This window comes from Mesoplodon bidens (genome assembly GCF_964165515.1).
Source record: "Mesoplodon bidens genome assembly, chromosome: 2".
Lineage (NCBI taxonomy): Eukaryota > Metazoa > Chordata > Mammalia > Artiodactyla > Ziphiidae > Mesoplodon > Mesoplodon bidens.
In genome coordinates this window covers 95181846-95200195 of record NC_138177.1, presented here as the reverse complement: position 1 = coordinate 95200195, position 18350 = coordinate 95181846, and the positions used below count along the sequence as shown (strand labels likewise).

Here is an 18350-nt window from a genome sequence, read left to right as displayed (position 1 = left end):
TCTTCATTGTGTTGTGCCAATATACGCGTGCCCTGAATTTTTGAATGAACTTGTAGGAAAGGACCTGAATCTATATCTTTTATATCCCCTCCCAGTGCACAGTACACTATAAAAGTTTTATGGACAAATCTTTAGTGTCTGAGATTGGTTGGAAATTATAGAAATTGTAAGAAGGAGCCAAAGAACAATTTTTTATAGTTGTCTTTTAACATCTCAGAAAATAATATCTAAATTTTCAACAAATTTACTAAGCTGGAAATACATTGCTTTAAAAATTTCTCAGCAATTTAAAATGCTTTCTCTGTCACCAAAAAATTCTAACCACAGGTGATATGGTCCTATTCTAATATTCTAAATGTGTCTAAAAGGTAGTAGATTACAGAAAAACAGTCACTTTATTTTGGAAATACTTAAACAAGATCATAAACAGTAATGTCAATGGACAATGAAAGCAACTTGCTAAATCTGACTCAACTTGCTAAAACTAGGGCCTTAGTGATTAAAAGGTATTTTGAAGATTATAGGCTTAAACTAGATAATATATGTCAAAACTTACATATACACAAAAGTATTGAACCCGTATTTTTTGCATACAGTGGTCAGCAATTTTTATATATATTTACTGAACAAGTTTGTGTTTTAACCTTGGAGGATGAGAAAATGCTTTAGTTGTTTTAGAAAAAATATGATTAAGTGAAAAGCAGGAACAAAATTGGGGGAGAAATCTTGATGATGAAACTTAAATTTAATGAACAGAATATATCCATAATTATTAAATAAATATAAGATAAAATAATTGACCAGATGTTTTCCACCTCTTTCACTGTAGATCAAAACTCAAATCACATGAGAAGTGCATCCTCTTTCTATGCGTTTCACTTACAGACTATGAAAGTGATTGGAAATTAAGTTGTACTACAAGAGGAGTGAAAAGTGAACACTTTTCTAATATAATGCAGCAAAGTATGGTTTTAATCAAAAGTCCAATTTTATCTTTCAAAAGGAACAAACTCAGAAGCCTTTCACATTAATAATATCCAACTCCCCCACAGATATTAGGGTTTCATAAAATGTGGAAAAATGTCATCTCATTTAATGAATTTGAAATTTTCTGTATTATAAATATAAAAAGAAGTGTGTTTATATGCCAGGCACATATGCAGAAAGAATGCAGTGGACTATGAAGAATAAAAAATAATAACTTGTGCAGGATGACAGTATAATATATTCCTCCCTGAAATTACTTACAGGAGCACCTTTCTCTCCAGCTGGACCAGGAGGACCCTGAGGTCCTGGTCGCCCTGGCAAACCAATTGGGCCAGCTGTTCCTGCTGACCCACGTTCTCCTGGTGAGCCCTAGCACAGGGGAAAAAAGGTATTTTGTTATTAATGATGGAAAAATTTACACTTAAGAATCACTTATTTAGTTGTGAAATCTTACAGTTTCCATAACATAAAAGTCACTTTTAGACAATTTTAAGATCTCAGACAGGAACAGTACTCACAATTTAAAAGATTAAGTCCTAGCCCCAATATTAAGCACAGACACTAAAGTTAAGAAATACTGATAAGAAGAAAAATATTTCAAAATTATATATCTTTAATATTTTACAGATGTTTTCTTTTTTCATTTAAGTGTTCACAATTGTTCACAATGCTTTATAAGACATAAATCCAACAGTACCTTCCTATATAATTTTCTCCCTGCATTATTCTGGATTGGCAGGATACACTTTCTAGACTAGCATTTTTCAAAGTGATTTCTGGACTTCACCTCAAACTTGCTGAATCACAATTTCAAAGTCCTAAAAATGAGTTAAGAAATTGTCATTGTCTTGAGGTACAAATATAATTTTTTTTTACATAATAAAGTTCAATAATCACTATCCCAGAGCTTGGACGTTTTCCTGAAAATAAGTCCTTAAATTTATATGAGAATCCTGTAGGGACCATTGGGTTTTATTATGAACACTAACTAGATAATTCACATTTGACTAGGTACATCCAATTGAGTTTCAAAATAGAGGCTATATATTTTCAATTAGTTTGCTTTAAAAATACCTAATATGTAAAATTTTTTAAAGTGTGGATACTGCCTTCATATTAATTTTCTCTATCAACAATTTAAGAAAACATTATTTAAAGCAAGAATAAAAGAAATGCAAATATAGGTTTACTACGTCATGTATAGGTCAAAGATAACCTATTTACCATTTCCAATTTTATTTATTGAAAGTTAACAAGAATATTGTCTTTGCATTAGATTCCTAGATGGGTGGCTAAGTTTTAATTTATCATTTGCTTTCAGGATTGAACTAATGTGAAATATTAGAAAATATGATTATTAGCAGCTTTCCTTAATAATTAAGAAGTCTAAATAATAACATCATCATTTTAAAACTCAAGAAATGATTTATAATACCTGGAAAATACAGTACTGTCACATTTATTTTCTAATATTACTCTCCCTATGTAATTAGAAGTCATTTTATCATACAAATATGAACTATTGACTTTGTTCTAATTTCTATTTTTATTAGCTAGAGAACTAACTACATATGAATGTAAGAACAATGATAATGACAACAATTTGTATTGATGTAGTGCTTTACAATTTAAAAATCAATTTCACATTCATTTTGTCATTTTATTCTCACAAAGGTTCCGTTGCCTTTTTGGTGCAGCTGTAGCATGACAGTCTTAAAGATGAGGAACCTGTGGCTCAAAGAAGTTAACTATCTTTCCCATAATCAGGTAACTAGTCAAGAGCAACCCTGACCTTGGACTCCTCCCTGTGCTTTCTCCACAAAGCCAACCATTGCTTCTCTCTAATGGAGACATCAATGACTCCCAGGGGCTATTGAGTTGGAATTTCTTTAAATGTAGTATCTATTCAATTTTATTGAACTATTCCTTGATTACAAAGGATTACAAGAATATTTACTATGTAATTTCTTGACATTATTTTTCTGGCTAAATTCACAAGCTACTTAGAGTACTTTTTTATTTTGTGAGGTGTCTGAATATTAAAGCAATTAAAATGAATGCATAGGCTATAGATTTGAGATTATTGTGAACAACTTAAGAGTAACATTAGAAAAGTGATTTTGTTTCTCATTTTCTTTGTTTTAGGACTAATTGAACCATGGTTATGGTTGTTTTAATTATAGGGTATCTTAAACTTAGGAGATAGGAGATGGAAATAATCTGAAGAAATTTTACCAAAAATATGGTTAAAGAAATCACGACACTTGAACTTGATATAAACAAAAAGTGGTGTTTTTGAGCTATAATGAGTATATATTTAAAAAACAAACTCAGGAGTTGTTGTTCAGATGGGTAATAATTAATTAAGAGTTGTGTGAAAAATAAATTTTTACCAATCATAATTCAAATACTAAAGAAGAAGAGATTGCAAAGGAAAACTTCAGTTAGTATTTTTTAAATAATAAACATCTGTCCTCTGTCAAAATGTTATTTTTAATTTAATAGCATTAAAATATTTTATGCAAAAGAGTCAACCACAAGTGGTGTGACTGTTAACCAGATGGCAGACTTTGGATGAATGATTCCAGAGGCCAGTGCAGAAATTAAAAATGAGAATAGAGTCCTCTGAGTGCTTTCAATAAGTGCAGCCCTAAAAGCTGAAGGCATGCAAAGATTTGTCTCTACTTATCAGGGACAGCAAAGAAAGAAAGGAAGCCTGGAGGCTGAGGAGGAGGGCAGGGGAGGGAGGAAGATGGACAATGAGAGAGAGAGAGAGAGAGAGAGAGAGAGAGAGAGGACAGAGGAGGAAGACAAGGATTAAAAGAAGAAGAAAGAGAGCAAGGACCCTGAAGTTGAGAAGAATGCAAAGAATTCTGAATACAGAAGAGAGAGAAAGAAAAAGTTCAGTAATGAAAGCACTCTTTTTTCGTATAAGTATAAACAGAAAACAATATACAGTGTGACTAGAGTGATTCTGTTTTATTCGAGTAAACACTATCATCCCTAAAGATAAATGTCTAATATCTGAAAATCTGATTTCTTGAGGATCAGTGTGCATACAAGGTGGGTGTATTACATTTTCATTTTAACATTTTACTTGTAAAATCTCACAAAAGCATTACTACCCATTAGTGCTATCAAATCTAAACTAAGCATCCAATTTAAGGGCTGAAATATTTTATTTGTAATTGATGATACAAAAAGAGATGCAATTTTGATATGTCAGGCCATGAAACCTTTCTCTTTGATCCTGTTTTAAATTTAAACCCCAACTTTTCAAAGACTACCTGAGGAAGATATCATTTTAGACTGTGTTGAGCGTGACAGCTATGAGACCAGAATGATAAAAGAGGAAATTCACTAGGAAACAGATGTGTATAGTAAGAAAATTTATTATTTTCCAACTATTGAGCCTACTAAGCAACTATTGTGCTAAGTACTTTACAAATGCAATATAATTTAATTCCTGTACGACTTGTTTACTTTTCAGGTAAAGGCGGCCATAAGGCCCAGTGTCTAGCTCATGTTCTCTGATTCACACAAAGTTTCTTCCTGCAATACAAAGTACTTCATAAATGGTGAAGAAAAAAAATTCCCTGGTTGTTTGTACTACAATAATTCACACATATTATGTTAAATTTTAACAAGTAGAAGAAATAGAAGCCATTTAAGACCACTTCTACCAGAACAAGCTCATATTGGTTGAACACTTTCTAAAATGAGAAAACTTAAAAGAATTAATGGCAATACTTATCTCCTTTGTCCAAACAGTCATTCTCTGACATTCATACAGTCTATATATTTTTGATAACAGCATGCTCTGTAGTGATTTTATTTTATACATCTATAAATGAAAAGTGAAAATCTCTGATGATACCTACTGATTAAGCACATGCTGTTATCAACATACATATCTTATTTAAATATTCCCAGGTCAACTTTTAAGAGTAAGCCTTATGAATCCTTTAATCCCAATTGAATCACTGAAGAAATTCCATTAAAAATGAAAATTTAAGCCCGATATTAAAAAGAGAACCCATTTACACATTTAACAAAAATATAATGAGACTACTCTCTTGTGACACTGACTGGGAATACAAAATGTATTATGGCAGGTATCAGCTCTTAAGAAGCTCACACTGCAGATACATTTTTTCCATAAAGGCTGGACAGTTATAGTTATAGAATTTATTGCATTGTCCTATAACTGGCTATAGTGAAGAACAGAGGGCTTTCTTTTTGTCAGATAAGTGAACAATTACACCTAAGATGAACATGTTTGGGTTTAAACATAGGTTAAACAGATAATAATAGGCTCACAAAGGTAAAATTTTTGCTTGTTTTTTAAATTGATCTTCAGTCCTCTGAGTACTTACTGGCACATAGCAAGCCCTGCGTAAATGTGTCAACTGTATGTGTGATCTTTTCCTTCTCAGCACTGAAACCACTAGCTTTCCCATTGTGAACAAACTGATTAACTTCTATTTGGCTCTATTTTCTCACCAACAAAATAGGAACAGAAATAATTTGCCCTCTGTTTTTTCTGATATTAATGTTTTGATACATCTAAAGTCTGTTCTAAAATATGAATGCAACAGATGTTGGAGTACTGTACATGAACAGCTACATACTTTAAAAGTAGATATGCGATCTCAAATGATTGCAGAAGAGAAATTTTATAGGATAGAAAATTAAGATCCAGAATGTGTATGGTATATCTAAGGTCATACTGTTAAAGAGTAGAGTTTTTCCCACAAAACAGTATTTTTATCCTAATTTAAACTGTTTACATACCCATCTCTATAGCAATGATAAATATTTTACCCATCAAAAGTGCTTAACTGGAAAGAACTCAGAAAAAGAGACTAAAAACTATAAAAATATTTCCCCAATTTATGATTTAAATAGCAATGGACACATGGTAAATTAAAAGTTTTCTAAAGGTATGTATGGAATTATAGGAATTATAACAACCGTAATATCATGAAGTATTCTGTTATTTCAATACTAAACAGCAATCACGATAGGTCACTTATTTTCAACTGAAGTTTGGACATTTACTTATTTTTAAAAGAGAGGAATTTACATTTTTATAATTAGTGACCTCTCTTTAAGTTTATGTTAGCTTTATTCTCTTCTGCAGCCCTTCTCCCTAAACCTTGCAATGGTAATAAAACACAAGTCAATAGCATCAGTTTATTTCCTTGAAACAATGAGAATAGTGGTTATTTCTCTAACTCTTCACACACAGGAGAACCCCAGATAAATATTTTCTGTTATATTCACTGGGTGTTTCATATTCTGAGAAGCATTTGTAAAGTAAAGGAAAGGGGTAAACAGAGAAATCATCTCATCAGCTTTCAATTAGAAGGCAGCCCACTAGAGAGAGGAAAATAAACATAAACACAAGTTCTTATGAACAGAGCTATACAAGTAGAAGGCAAAAAAAAGAAAAAAAAGTCTGCCTCTCTCTTTGTAAAGCCAAGTTAACCTTCGTGGCAAAACTAGTTTGAGGTAATTCTCACTCTGCTGATTACATGTATTTGAGATCAGATAAGCTGAAAATTCAGATAAAATATCAAGCATTACCAGAGTTTAAAACATAAATTCTGAATGATTAGGTTATTTAAAGTCCTACAATATCTCAGTCTTCGGTCACTGATCCTACTACCATCTCTCTACATGATTCATCCTGATTGGATGTCATAATAGCCCCCTGAGGTCTAACTGGATTCCAATAGAGAAAGTTTGCATTAACTTTAAAAAGATAGCATATGACCCAGTTAGTAAGTATAATCCTTCTAAAAACTTTTCCAGCTCCTTGTTTGAGAAATAAGTAAAAAGCAGTGAAAAGAAGGTTCTCTGGAATGGGGCGTGGAAAAAAAAATTAGAAGAAATAGGAATTATGATAAGAAGGGCATATAAAATCCTAAAGGAGAGACAACAACAGGAAGAAATAATAGCACATAAAGAGGAAAAGAGAGAATCATCAGGGGACAATCATGAAATAGGAGTCATAGGAAAGCAATAAAGACTGATACGTTGCACAGTTGTGAAATCTTGGACTTTTACCTTTTAGCAGCTATGTGTCTGCCCCCTCCCCATATACATTCTCCATATTAACTCCCACTCCTGGGGAGGGGGAAGAAATGTGGCAGTAAGGATAGAGGGCCTTTACCAGCACACTATTTTATTTTTTAAATCTCATTTTTAGAGAAATAACTGTTGGAAATGAGGGGATTTTTAAAAATTATTATTATTATTATTTTATCTTTTGGCCACACCTCACGGCATGTGGGATGTTAGTTCCCCCACCAGAGATCGAATCCATGCCCCCTGCATTGGCAGTGTGGAGTCTTAACCACTGGACTACCAGGGAAGTCCCCGAGGGGACTTTTTTTTTTTTTTATCAGAAAAAGCATACAAGGGAGAGATTATTTAGGGAATACATTTTCCTTGATTTTGTTTTATGAAAGTATAGGTAAGTGTTTACTCAGTTTGTGTTCAACATATGAGAAAAAAGCTGTGCTGCCTTCCTCTCTTGCTGTTCAGCCCCTTGCTTCTTCCTGCCCTGCGTCTGTGCATCAAGACACCCACTTAGCGAATAAACCCCCTGAGATGAGAAGACATTCCCTGCTTTGATGGGCATCTATTACCAGCTTTTTTGTACATCATCATGCATACAGAGAACGCTTGGTTTTTGCCAGATTTTAGAAGCCCAAAGTCACAGTATCCTTTTGGGATAATTTTGTTTGTCTTCAGCAGGAGCAATAAAAACTGTTTCTCAATATACATTCACTCCGAGTAGGTAGACCTTCAGAGAACTATGACATTGAGACACCAATTCTTTGCTAAGAGGACAAAACAGTGATGAACACTTCAAGACTAAGTCTAACTCATAAAAAACTTGCTTTTCATAGATCAAATTGATTTTTATTTATATCTTTAACTCCAACATATTTCTTTTAGGGAAAAAACATTGTTTTCACTTTGACTTCTTTGTTCTATCTTTTAATATATTACTCATTATTTACTGTTATTTTATCTATTCCACATCCATCATCCTCAGTAAACCATAAGCTCTATGCAGGAAATGTCCATTTAATAAATCTATAAAACTCCAGCTTAATAGATTGTCTGGCATATTCAGATTTTTATTTAATTATAGTTTTCCATAAGAAAAGACTAACAGCAGCTTACAAGGAAGACATAAATAAAAGATAATATAAATAAGAAATGTTAGGTAAGAAATGTAAATAAGCAAGTAATTTTTTATTGGCAAAAAATAGGACTAACAATATTAGTAATCTAAAAATGCATACTAGAGACCAAGGCTTTTCCCAAATGCAGGTCAGGATCCATTGATGGTTTATGAAGTCAATGTAATGGGTCTTGTACAGCATTTTTAAAAAGGAACTCTAATAAAATAAAGCAGATAATATTAAAGTACATTATATGTACTTTTTGTATAGAGTTGAATGCAAAAAGTTACAAAAACAGTCAAAAAGCAAGGAGTTATCTTCTCTACTGTGTCCCAAATTTGACTCCATTATTTCCATAAGCCATAAAAAAAGATAAATTTAATTTTCATAACAGTTAAAAGAAAAAAGAAACCCAGCTAACTGCTCAAGAAACTACAAACATTTCTAATGCTATTATTAGTAAGAGATTTCTTTTGCCGATACTCATAATAGGAACATTGCATACAAATCTCCCATATCCTCAAATAGATACTTTTGGTTGATACAACTCTACACTTTATAGTTTCTCTAAATACAAGCCAATGGCATCATAGTTAGACCTATCAGAGTTCAATAAACCCAATTCTATAGGCTGTCATAACAATGTGATACAAACAGCCTGGCCTATGTTTCCAACTGAATAGATTATGAATAAAATGAATAGATGTTAAATATATTTATAAATGTATACATGTACACAGGTATAGATGGATGGCTATTAAATATATTTTGCTTTGTATTGGCCAGAATATACTGAAAGGGTATAGTGTTTGACGTGCATAACTGTGACATGTACACACTTTACATATCTCACTGTGAGCAAGCACTGTTGATAAAAACCCTGCTTTTAGTTTTAGTTCATTGACGTCCTGTGCAATGAGGGAATTTATTATTTCTCTAGTATTCCAGAAAGACAGCACAACTACTCTCCTTAAGAATTGTATTCTAAGGAAAAAAGTTAAGGATTCAATAGTATACTGGAAAATATTTATGGTCATTAAGGATCCAACTTGTACATCCGTTTAAGCAGTTTAATCTTTGATTCATTCAAGTTAAGAATGATTATAAAGAGCACACATAGGAATATTAAAGCCTAGTTAGCTATAATATTAGCTCCTCTAACTCCTTTCCTTTTGACAAATTTTTCACCAAAATAGAGAAGGATGAAGAGGACTTGGAAAACTGTAACTGAGAGAGACAGAGAGAGAGGGAGAGAGAGAGAATGTTAGGCCAATGTTTACAGAGCAAGAGATACACATGTCTGGAAATTGGTCTATGTAATGTGCTGTGGTGTTTCGTCTTAAAAGGACTGTGAACTTGGGCAAGTTGTTTACCTTCTCTAAGTCTCAGATCCCTTGCCTTTAAAAATGGAAAGAATATCTACTGGGTCAGGTTGCAAGAATCAAATAAGATAACAATTATAAAGTTCTTAGCATGAGTTGAAAGAATAAATACTCTTAATAATTTCCTTTCCCTTTTCTACTTCCTTTACCATCCACATCTTTCTTTACATTTTTTCCTTAGAGAACTCATAACTTTAATATTTTTTCCTTTGTGTGCATAAGTGCTGAATCTCTATCCCTCTCTGTTCCTGTGAATTTTAGTCCTGCACTTACCAATACTTGGTCAATATCCCTAAGGTAAAGTTAATATGAGATTGATACAAACTCAGGAGTTCTACAGGATACTCTTACACCTTTACCCCTATGCATTACAATTTCATTGTCTCTCACCAACTGACCAGATATTTTCCTCTGATATTTCGATGGCACATCTTTGATCAACATTGCAAAATGGAACGTTATCTTTCTTGCCAAAGAAAGTCAGCACTCCTTATTCTTTGTTTTTACTCTCAGTTGCAAGATAGCCGCCCCCCTAAGTCTTTAACCTCAAAAAATGAAAATTAACATGAACAAATTTTCTGAATAAACTATAGTTTACATCTAGAAAATCAACAACTTTTGTTTTAATCTTGGTAATTTGGAATTAAAAATTTCAAAATCAAATTTCATATGCATGTAATTGCTTTAACTGGAGTAAACTGAGGCTTGTTTAGCACTTGTTATGGAGTGGGAGTCATCATCATGAACCTCTTTATTATATTTTACAGCAATTACAGTAATAGCATAAAGAACTAATAAATGCAGATGATGTCTTTCATTTTAGTGGTTCCTTTTCCAACAACTTTGAGGAAGAATTTTAATTGGTTGTTGTCTACTGAATTGGGTATGTTAATTTATTTTAAGAATAGATTCTAATTCCAAATAAATAAACTCACAGTCAGCATCTGTGGAGCATTTCTATTAGCAAAGTATAAAAGCCTTTTAAAATCTTTTGTGACTACTAAGAGGCCTTGAGCTTTCGTGTGAGAGTGTTTTGTGTATGTCGTTGTTCCTGACCAGGTAAAACTGACCAGGCATCACTAAATTGTCATTCCCCCAAGGACAGAAGCTTGAAGTCATCATTCAGTTTTCATCTTTCCTCACTGCCCATATCCAATCTTAGTAATAAATTCTACAATCCTGCCTTCCTAGTGTTTGTTCCATCTGCACTGGCCTTTGACTTCTCACTGCACTATCATTGGCTCACTCATATTATGATATTGATCACTGAACTTTTATGCTCAATGAGTCTCTCCCATCTCTGCTATGTATTCACACTAATGATAACATTTTCCCTAAAACTTTATTAAATTTGTTTGCTCCAAATAACTTTTTTTTTTACTCCATTTACTTCAAAAACTTCAAATCTTCAAATTACTTCAACTTGGCATTTTAGAGCTTCAATAATCATATGGCACATTATATTTCTGCTTTAGCATTATATTATGTAAATACATAGAAGAGTACCTGGATCCTAGCAAGAATTCATCACACTTTAGTCCCTCTCCCAAGGTGCCACACTTTGGTAAGACCAGATGTTCCCTAAACATCTTATGCCTTTCCTAGTATCATTCTCTACATCTTAATGATTTTGTAATCCTCTATACTCTTTGAAGCCAAGTTCAAGGGCCACATCCTGCATGACCCTTTTACTGATTTCTCTTCTCTTCCCCTGCCCTTGAATAATTAATATTTGTTGTTTGTATATCATTAGGCATTTAATCACTGACTGTCTTATAGTGCTATTTGGTCTTTGGCGTGCTTCTTTTCAAAATTGTTTCCCTTATTTTAAGTCTTTTAGAGGTATATCTTCTGTGGAGCTTAATTGTATACAGAGAAGTAAGTAGTAATTGCCAAATAAACAGTTCTTGATGCTAAATGAATAAATATTAGATCTTTTTGATCATATTTACTATGTTCTTTCACATGTAACCAGATAATTGTTGACTAATATTCTATTAAAGTATATCTCTATCTCCTGGACATATTATGTACCCTACAAATATATTGATTTCAACTGTCCAAGGACTTCAGATAACATTGTTTGCTTGGGTCCTAAAAAATAACTTTAAATAATTTAAATGTTGTGCTCATGATGCAGGTTTCACAGATGCAATAACCATTGATCTTAAAAGATGCATCCATATTCCAAAATAAAATTCACTTTAGGACCTGAAGTTCTGGATAAATAGATTGCATTGCACTGAAAATTTTGAAGATTCTATCTATGCTTAAATAAGCATTTCTGTCTTATTCAACTAGTTTTTCCTACTCGTGCTACCACCACTAAATTATCTGGATGTCTTAAAATGTTCTATATAATTTTATGAATATCAAATATAGTTATTGAAAAGTCTTATTTTTCTTTTTAAAAAATCCTTATCAGATATCCATCCCCACCGTAATCATTGTAATGACATTTGTATGATCTACAGATTAAATATAATGTTAATAAATCTGCCAAAGATTATATTGCTATGTTCTCAGTATTATTTATGCTATATACACTTTACTCCAATATCAGGATGTATGATAAATTTAAATAGGTAGATATGGAATGATTATATTGACAGCACTGTGTGTGAATGTAACCAAAGTAACATAAGGAACTCACAGTCTAATGAAAGAGACAGACAACCAAATATATTCCAATGTAATTTCTAAAATGCAAATCATAACAAAGAGCACAAAGAGCAGAGAAATTTCACTAATATATGAAATGGAAGCAAATTGTCCAAAGATGACCTTATAGAGATTTTAACATTTAAGCTTGATCTCTACAGATGAGTAGGATTTTTTTCAAATAGAGAAAGGAAAAATGGGGTTTCCTGGAAGAAGAAGAAAAGTATAAAGTATATTCTCTGCAAAGTATAAAGATTGTGGTAGTATGATAAGCAAGAAATTCAGTGCATTAAATTGGGTAGAATTAGAATGTAGGCCTTAAGAAAAATAGAATAGACTATAGTGATTGAGAACAAATTTTGAAGAAACTTATAAGGAGTTTGGTTTCCAAAGACAGCATGGAACCGTGAGATATGTATAAGCAGAGGAATGGAAGAGTTAAGGCTGTGTATTAAGCTATAATTCTACAATCAGTGGGCAAAACTAACAGAAAAGGGTAAGAAAGAGAGTCAAGGAGATAAAACACTATTAAGCAAAGAGAGAAAGGAAAGAGTCTGAACAAATGTGGTGGTAGTGGAAATGAAGAAAAGGGGACGAATTAAAGAAGTATTTTGGAGGTGGAACTCGTATGACTTCAATATGTTATATAAAGAAGTTGAGATGCAAGTTAAGGCAACTTTCAGCTTTTTAGATTGGTGAAATAGAATGGAGAATGAGAAGAAACCACTAAAATTGGTAGTCTGGCTCTTACTGGTAACTTCACACAGTACAGCTAAGAATGAAGGTAAATTAATGGAAAAAAATGAAGGCTGTATTCTAATGCTTTCTGGGGGGTCATATGTATCTCAAGAAAATAAAAATCTGATATTTACTCATTCGCCGATTATTTCATAAGGTTACATTGACTAAATAAAACAATCTAGATAATATACAAAATGGATATATGCCTTTCACACTTATGGAATTTTTTTAATGAGCATTGATAAAATTCAAGTCTCATCAAGTACTCAGAATCAGATAAGTTATGATTTATTTCCTCAGGTATTGTAAGAAGCAAGATAGCTCCTTTTACCTCCTGACAGCAGTGGTAAAATAAATATTTTCAATCATCTAAACTCTTTTGTTTCTGCACTCATTAGAGCATGCAGCTGGTAGAAACCAGGCATTGACTGATTTGATTGACATGTGTTTATTTTCTCTTCCACACACTGTGGGATCACAGCATGAGAGTAATGAAAGAAGAGCTGTGATTTGCAATCATGGATAGCATAACTATTTATTATAATCATACTTACAACTGGACCTGGTGGGCCCTGGGGACCTTCTCCTCCTTTCAGTCCAGGTGCACCCTGGGAAAAGTGAAAAGGAAAGAAAATGAATTGATGTGAATTGAATATAAATAGGAGGTGATGTATGATTGATAAAATGAGGATATTAGGAAGTGTTTCCAGACACTAATGTATATGGCTATACGTATTATGACAACCAATGCATATGCTTACATATTTCCCTTTAATTACTCATGAATCTTTATTTAGTGGAGACCTAAAAAAATGCTTCTAATAAGCAATTTTATTCACATATTTTATTAATATGTTAATTATACCTGAGCTCCAGAAAGTCCTCTTTCACCTGGGAAACCACGTAGTCCTGCTGGTCCATCTTTCCCTGAGACACCTTGAGGACCTGGGTCACCCTAAAGAATATAATATACATCCATCATAGAGAGTAAACTCTACATGTTTCCAGAAACAAAATTGTAATTACCTCTAAACTACTGTGAGTAAAGCCTGAATACTGTTTAATGATGAAAGTATTGTGTGGAATGTCATATACATTAAAATGAACTACTATTCACAGTTGAGTGTATATAAATGGATGGTTTTATGGTCAATAGAACTAACTGTTCTTATATATTGTCCAGTCATGCCTTGAGATACAATAAACTGAATATTTTACTGACATATCTTTCTGACATTCATTTAAATACTACACCAGCATTTAGAGAATCTGTGGACAAGTAATGAGAAGCTACAGTAAAAAGTAAATGGATATTTTCAGCCAAGAAAATTCCTTGAGCATGGTATACCTTTGCACCTTCTTTTCCTGCAGCACCAGGAAGACCTTGCTCCCCAGGAGGGCCAGGAGGACCAGGATGTCCACGTTCACCTATGGGACCAGTCTCACCAGTTGGTCCCTAAATTGGATAAACAAACTTCATTAGATTGCTCTTTTATTTTTGGCAAAGATAACACAAACCCAAAACAAGTATCACTCCCTTTCACAAAGTTTTATCATTTTCAATTATTTTCATGATGTCCTACAAAACTGCATATAAAGCACTGAAAGTGAACTACCTGGTAGAAGTCTGAAAGATTATGTGTAATCTTTATTAAAATCTGAGTGTATAAGGGAAATATATAGATACATTCAAAGAGCTGTATTCTTTATTTAATACCAGATTGTTTGAGTGAGGTCAAGTATTGTTAAAAACTGTTTTTTCACTATAATTTCATACTCTCCCCTCTTTTTTTTTTTTTTTTGCGGTACGCGGGCCTCTCACTGTTGTGGCCTCTCCCATTGCGGAGCACAGGCTCCAGACGTGCAGGCTCAGCGGCCATGGCTCATGGGCCCAGCCGCTCCGCGGCACGTGGGATCTTCCCGGACCGGGGCACGAACCCGTCTCCCCTGCATCGGCAGGTGGACTCTCAACCACTGCCCCACCAGGGAAGCCCCCTCCCCTCTTTTTATATTAGGTGTCAAATGAGCTTAGGAGTAAAAGAGGCACTGGTACTGCTACTCAATGAATCACTGCTTGATAATAAGCTCAGGTCCCCGGGAACCCAAACAACCAAAGTGGTCCTCCTTGGAATTTCCATGATTGGAGACCTTCCAATTGTTAATCTATGTTCATTTGACAAAGTCTAGACAACGTGGCAGGGGGACCCTGAAGATCATGAGTTTGGGTTGCCAGTTCCTTTTGGCCAAAGACTGTAACAAATAGCCCACTGCCTTAAACTGCTGCAAATGCCAAAGTGAAAAATGTCAGGTCACTTATGTGTCCCCTGAGTGGTGCTGGTTTGTGGTGCTATTTCAAGTGTAAATAGAGAATAGTGACCAGTTGCTCTCTATCTCCATTTAGAAAAAAGCTAAATGAAGGATTTAAGTTAAAGATATATAAAGGGAAAGTTTCCAGATGCTGAGATTGTTAAACAGTGGAATGTGTTACTGAAGTTGCTTATGGAATATCATTCTCTGTTATTTTTATAAAAATGCAACAGATTCTTACTTTTGGTCTTGGATAAAAAACACATCTGTCCTGAATTTGAGTGTACATTTCTAGGTTTAAATTCCTTTAATTATGGATTGCTGAAGGTCCCCAACTTATCATTAATGCATAAATATTTCTCCCCAAAGGAATGTTTCCTTAAACATCTGATCAGAATTTCAATAGTAAGGAATGTAGAACTGATCCTAATTTAATGGCTATCACCACTGAGACAAAAATGAGCGGTGATTCACATGACCACATAAAAAAAGGAGTACAAGTATTGCAATCAATATTGCTCCTATTAAATCACTTCCTTTGTCCTAACATGAAAATAAGGTTACATTTGAAATAAGCTATAGAATTTTCTTTCTTAAAAGGACCAATAAAAAAGATTAATCCAATGAAAATGCATATTCAATAACACTCCTGTTATTTTTATGCCTTAAAGTAGGGAGACAGAAAAGAACACGGGGCTCAGAAACCAGATGTCTGCATTAGGCAGAGATGAATTTTCAAAATCGTTGAGGACCTGAAATGTTCAGTTAAGCCCCAAGAGGTTTACATTCTAGTTGGGGCCCTAATTCTATTTCTGTTCATAGATAAATAACATAATAGGAATCATTCTTTCAGTTAGATTTTTTCCACAGAAAATTGTTGTGAAGTTGTTTGGAATAAACAAGAAAACAATTATTTAGAGGGTTTTTTAAAAATTAAAACTGATAAGCAGTTAAAAGGAAGGCTCAGCACACACAAAGAAGTCTGCAAAAAGAACATCATGCACACTGTTTTCTTCTTTATAAAGTAGCAAACAGAAATTCCCTTGGCTCAAAAGTGTCTGAAATAAAAGGGATCAATCAACCAATCCAAGGATTCTTCATTTTTGCTTATATCACACATATTCCTGGAAAGAAGACACAGTTTTCATTTCTCTGTGTGTGTGGTGTGTGATTGAGTTACAAAGTATTAAGAACTAATTGTAGGCTGAGAAAAGACTACTTAAAGCAATTAAATAATTAAAACAATCAATCAACTGCTCTTTTACTATAATTTGTTATTAGCAGGGGTAAAATTCCAGCTGAGTAAACTAGATGTGTCTTGTCCATTCAATAGGCTACACCAGAATAAAAACATTGTTTTCTATCCCTGTGAATTGTTTTCTATAAGTAGTTAATACTATAATTCAGGATACTGCATCAATTTTTGAGATTCTTTCTGCCACCTCCCTTGAAAAAGCTAGTTGTCTTTGCCATTATTTCTATATACTCAAAGATTACACACTAATATTTTATCAATGATGGAAATCATTGTTATGAAGACAAAACTTTTAAGAAACATGTAATATAATGCAAACATTAACATTTTAGAAGAATTGTGTTAGAAGCTTTATATTTCTAATATATTATACCTCTAAATCTAATTTATACTCAGAAAACTAAAGTCATTTTATGATTTGAAATCCCCGAAAAAGATGATGGCCAATCTATTTAAAAATTATGTGGTATTTTTAGCAGATGATGCCATGATCAGGCTTTCGTGTCACGTTCATTGTGAACTTTCTGACTTAATGTCATTTATTTTATTATTTTCTTTTATTCATTCAGGCAATTGAAAAATCGCTTTAGCTAACTGATGGTTTGCTGAAGTTCATTTGGTGCAGGCAAATTATATATTTAAATGCCATCCAAAATATAAAAATACATAAATTTCAATTAAAAACTTTTCACAATAAAATGAGCAAATTTTACACAACTTAGAAAAGGTGAAAATATAAACAAGAAAATAAATCTTGTTAGGAAAATAAAGTAAATGAAACGTACCTGTGGTCCAACAACACCCCCTGGACCAGGAGGGCCAGTCTTGCCTTGAAACCCCTAAGGTAAAAAAAAATCTATAAAATTTATCCGGGACACAAAGCATAAATTAAATTAAAATTAAAATTCTCTGAGACAGTTGAATAATTCACATTAAAAGAAAATCATTTTTTGGCTAAAAATACTTATTTTTAAATGCCTATGAATTATTACATTCCAGTTCTTTTTATATTGAAAATTTAACATCTTCACTATTGTATACTGTAGTCCTATGATTACTTTCAATAAGCTTAAAAAAGAAAACAAGAAAATGGGCTGAAGCTGGGGCAAAAATGTGTTCTTAGCCCTCTTTCACTGTGTCAGACAACATAGAAATTTTAATCGAGAAATGTTTATGGATGAAATAAATGAGGATTTAGACATTCTTTGAAACAGTCCACTGGTTCTTTATACAGAGATAAGTCTACAGTCTGTGATATTAATGCATTTCTCTTTCATGCATTCCAACAATCTCATAAAATAAACAAACAAATAAATAAATAAATATAAATAAATAAATAAATAAATAAAAATAAATTTATAAAAAGACAGCTTTGCATGTTTTGTCATTATTTCAACATTTTATCATTGTTCTTTCTTAAAACCCAAAAGAATATATTTACAAATGTACCTTGCATATAATGCAGTCATTAGAATAAAATCCAGTAGATGTGAGCACATGTACTCACTAAACAAGGCCTTTGGGCATATATTCTGGTATCTATATTTCTCTAGACTCCTGGATTATTCATTCTGCATGACTGTTATTATGATTAGCAAATTTCCTTCTCATGTGAGTTAACTGACAATTAACAATTGGATAAAGATTCAAAATACTGACAAACCTACCAAAGAACTGAATTAAAACAAATAGTATTTGCAAAAGTTTTATTCATTATAACATCAGATTAGAAATAAGAAAGTTAGAAAGCAAAGAGCAGAAACTAGCCCCACACTTGTATCATGAACTTTCAGATAATTGTGATTATATTATTTA

At 32.9% G+C, this 18350-nt stretch overlaps 1 protein-coding gene across 2 annotated transcripts in view; it reads right to left on the bottom strand.

Annotated features, from left to right (window-relative positions):
* COL11A1 (collagen type XI alpha 1 chain) overlaps positions 1 to 18350 on the bottom strand; it is a 212646-nt gene that overhangs the window by 51188 nt on the left and 143108 nt on the right. For both annotated transcript variants that reach the window (XM_081224711.1, XM_081224712.1), the window contains exons 38-42: positions 17321 to 17374; positions 14322 to 14429; positions 13839 to 13928; positions 13528 to 13581; positions 1249 to 1356 (exon numbers count right to left, since the gene is read on the bottom strand). In XM_081224711.1, the coding sequence (XP_081080837.1) occupies positions 1249 to 1356; positions 13528 to 13581; positions 13839 to 13928; positions 14322 to 14429; positions 17321 to 17374 (414 nt within the window). The remainder of the gene's footprint in view (positions 1 to 1248; positions 1357 to 13527; positions 13582 to 13838; positions 13929 to 14321; positions 14430 to 17320; positions 17375 to 18350) is intronic.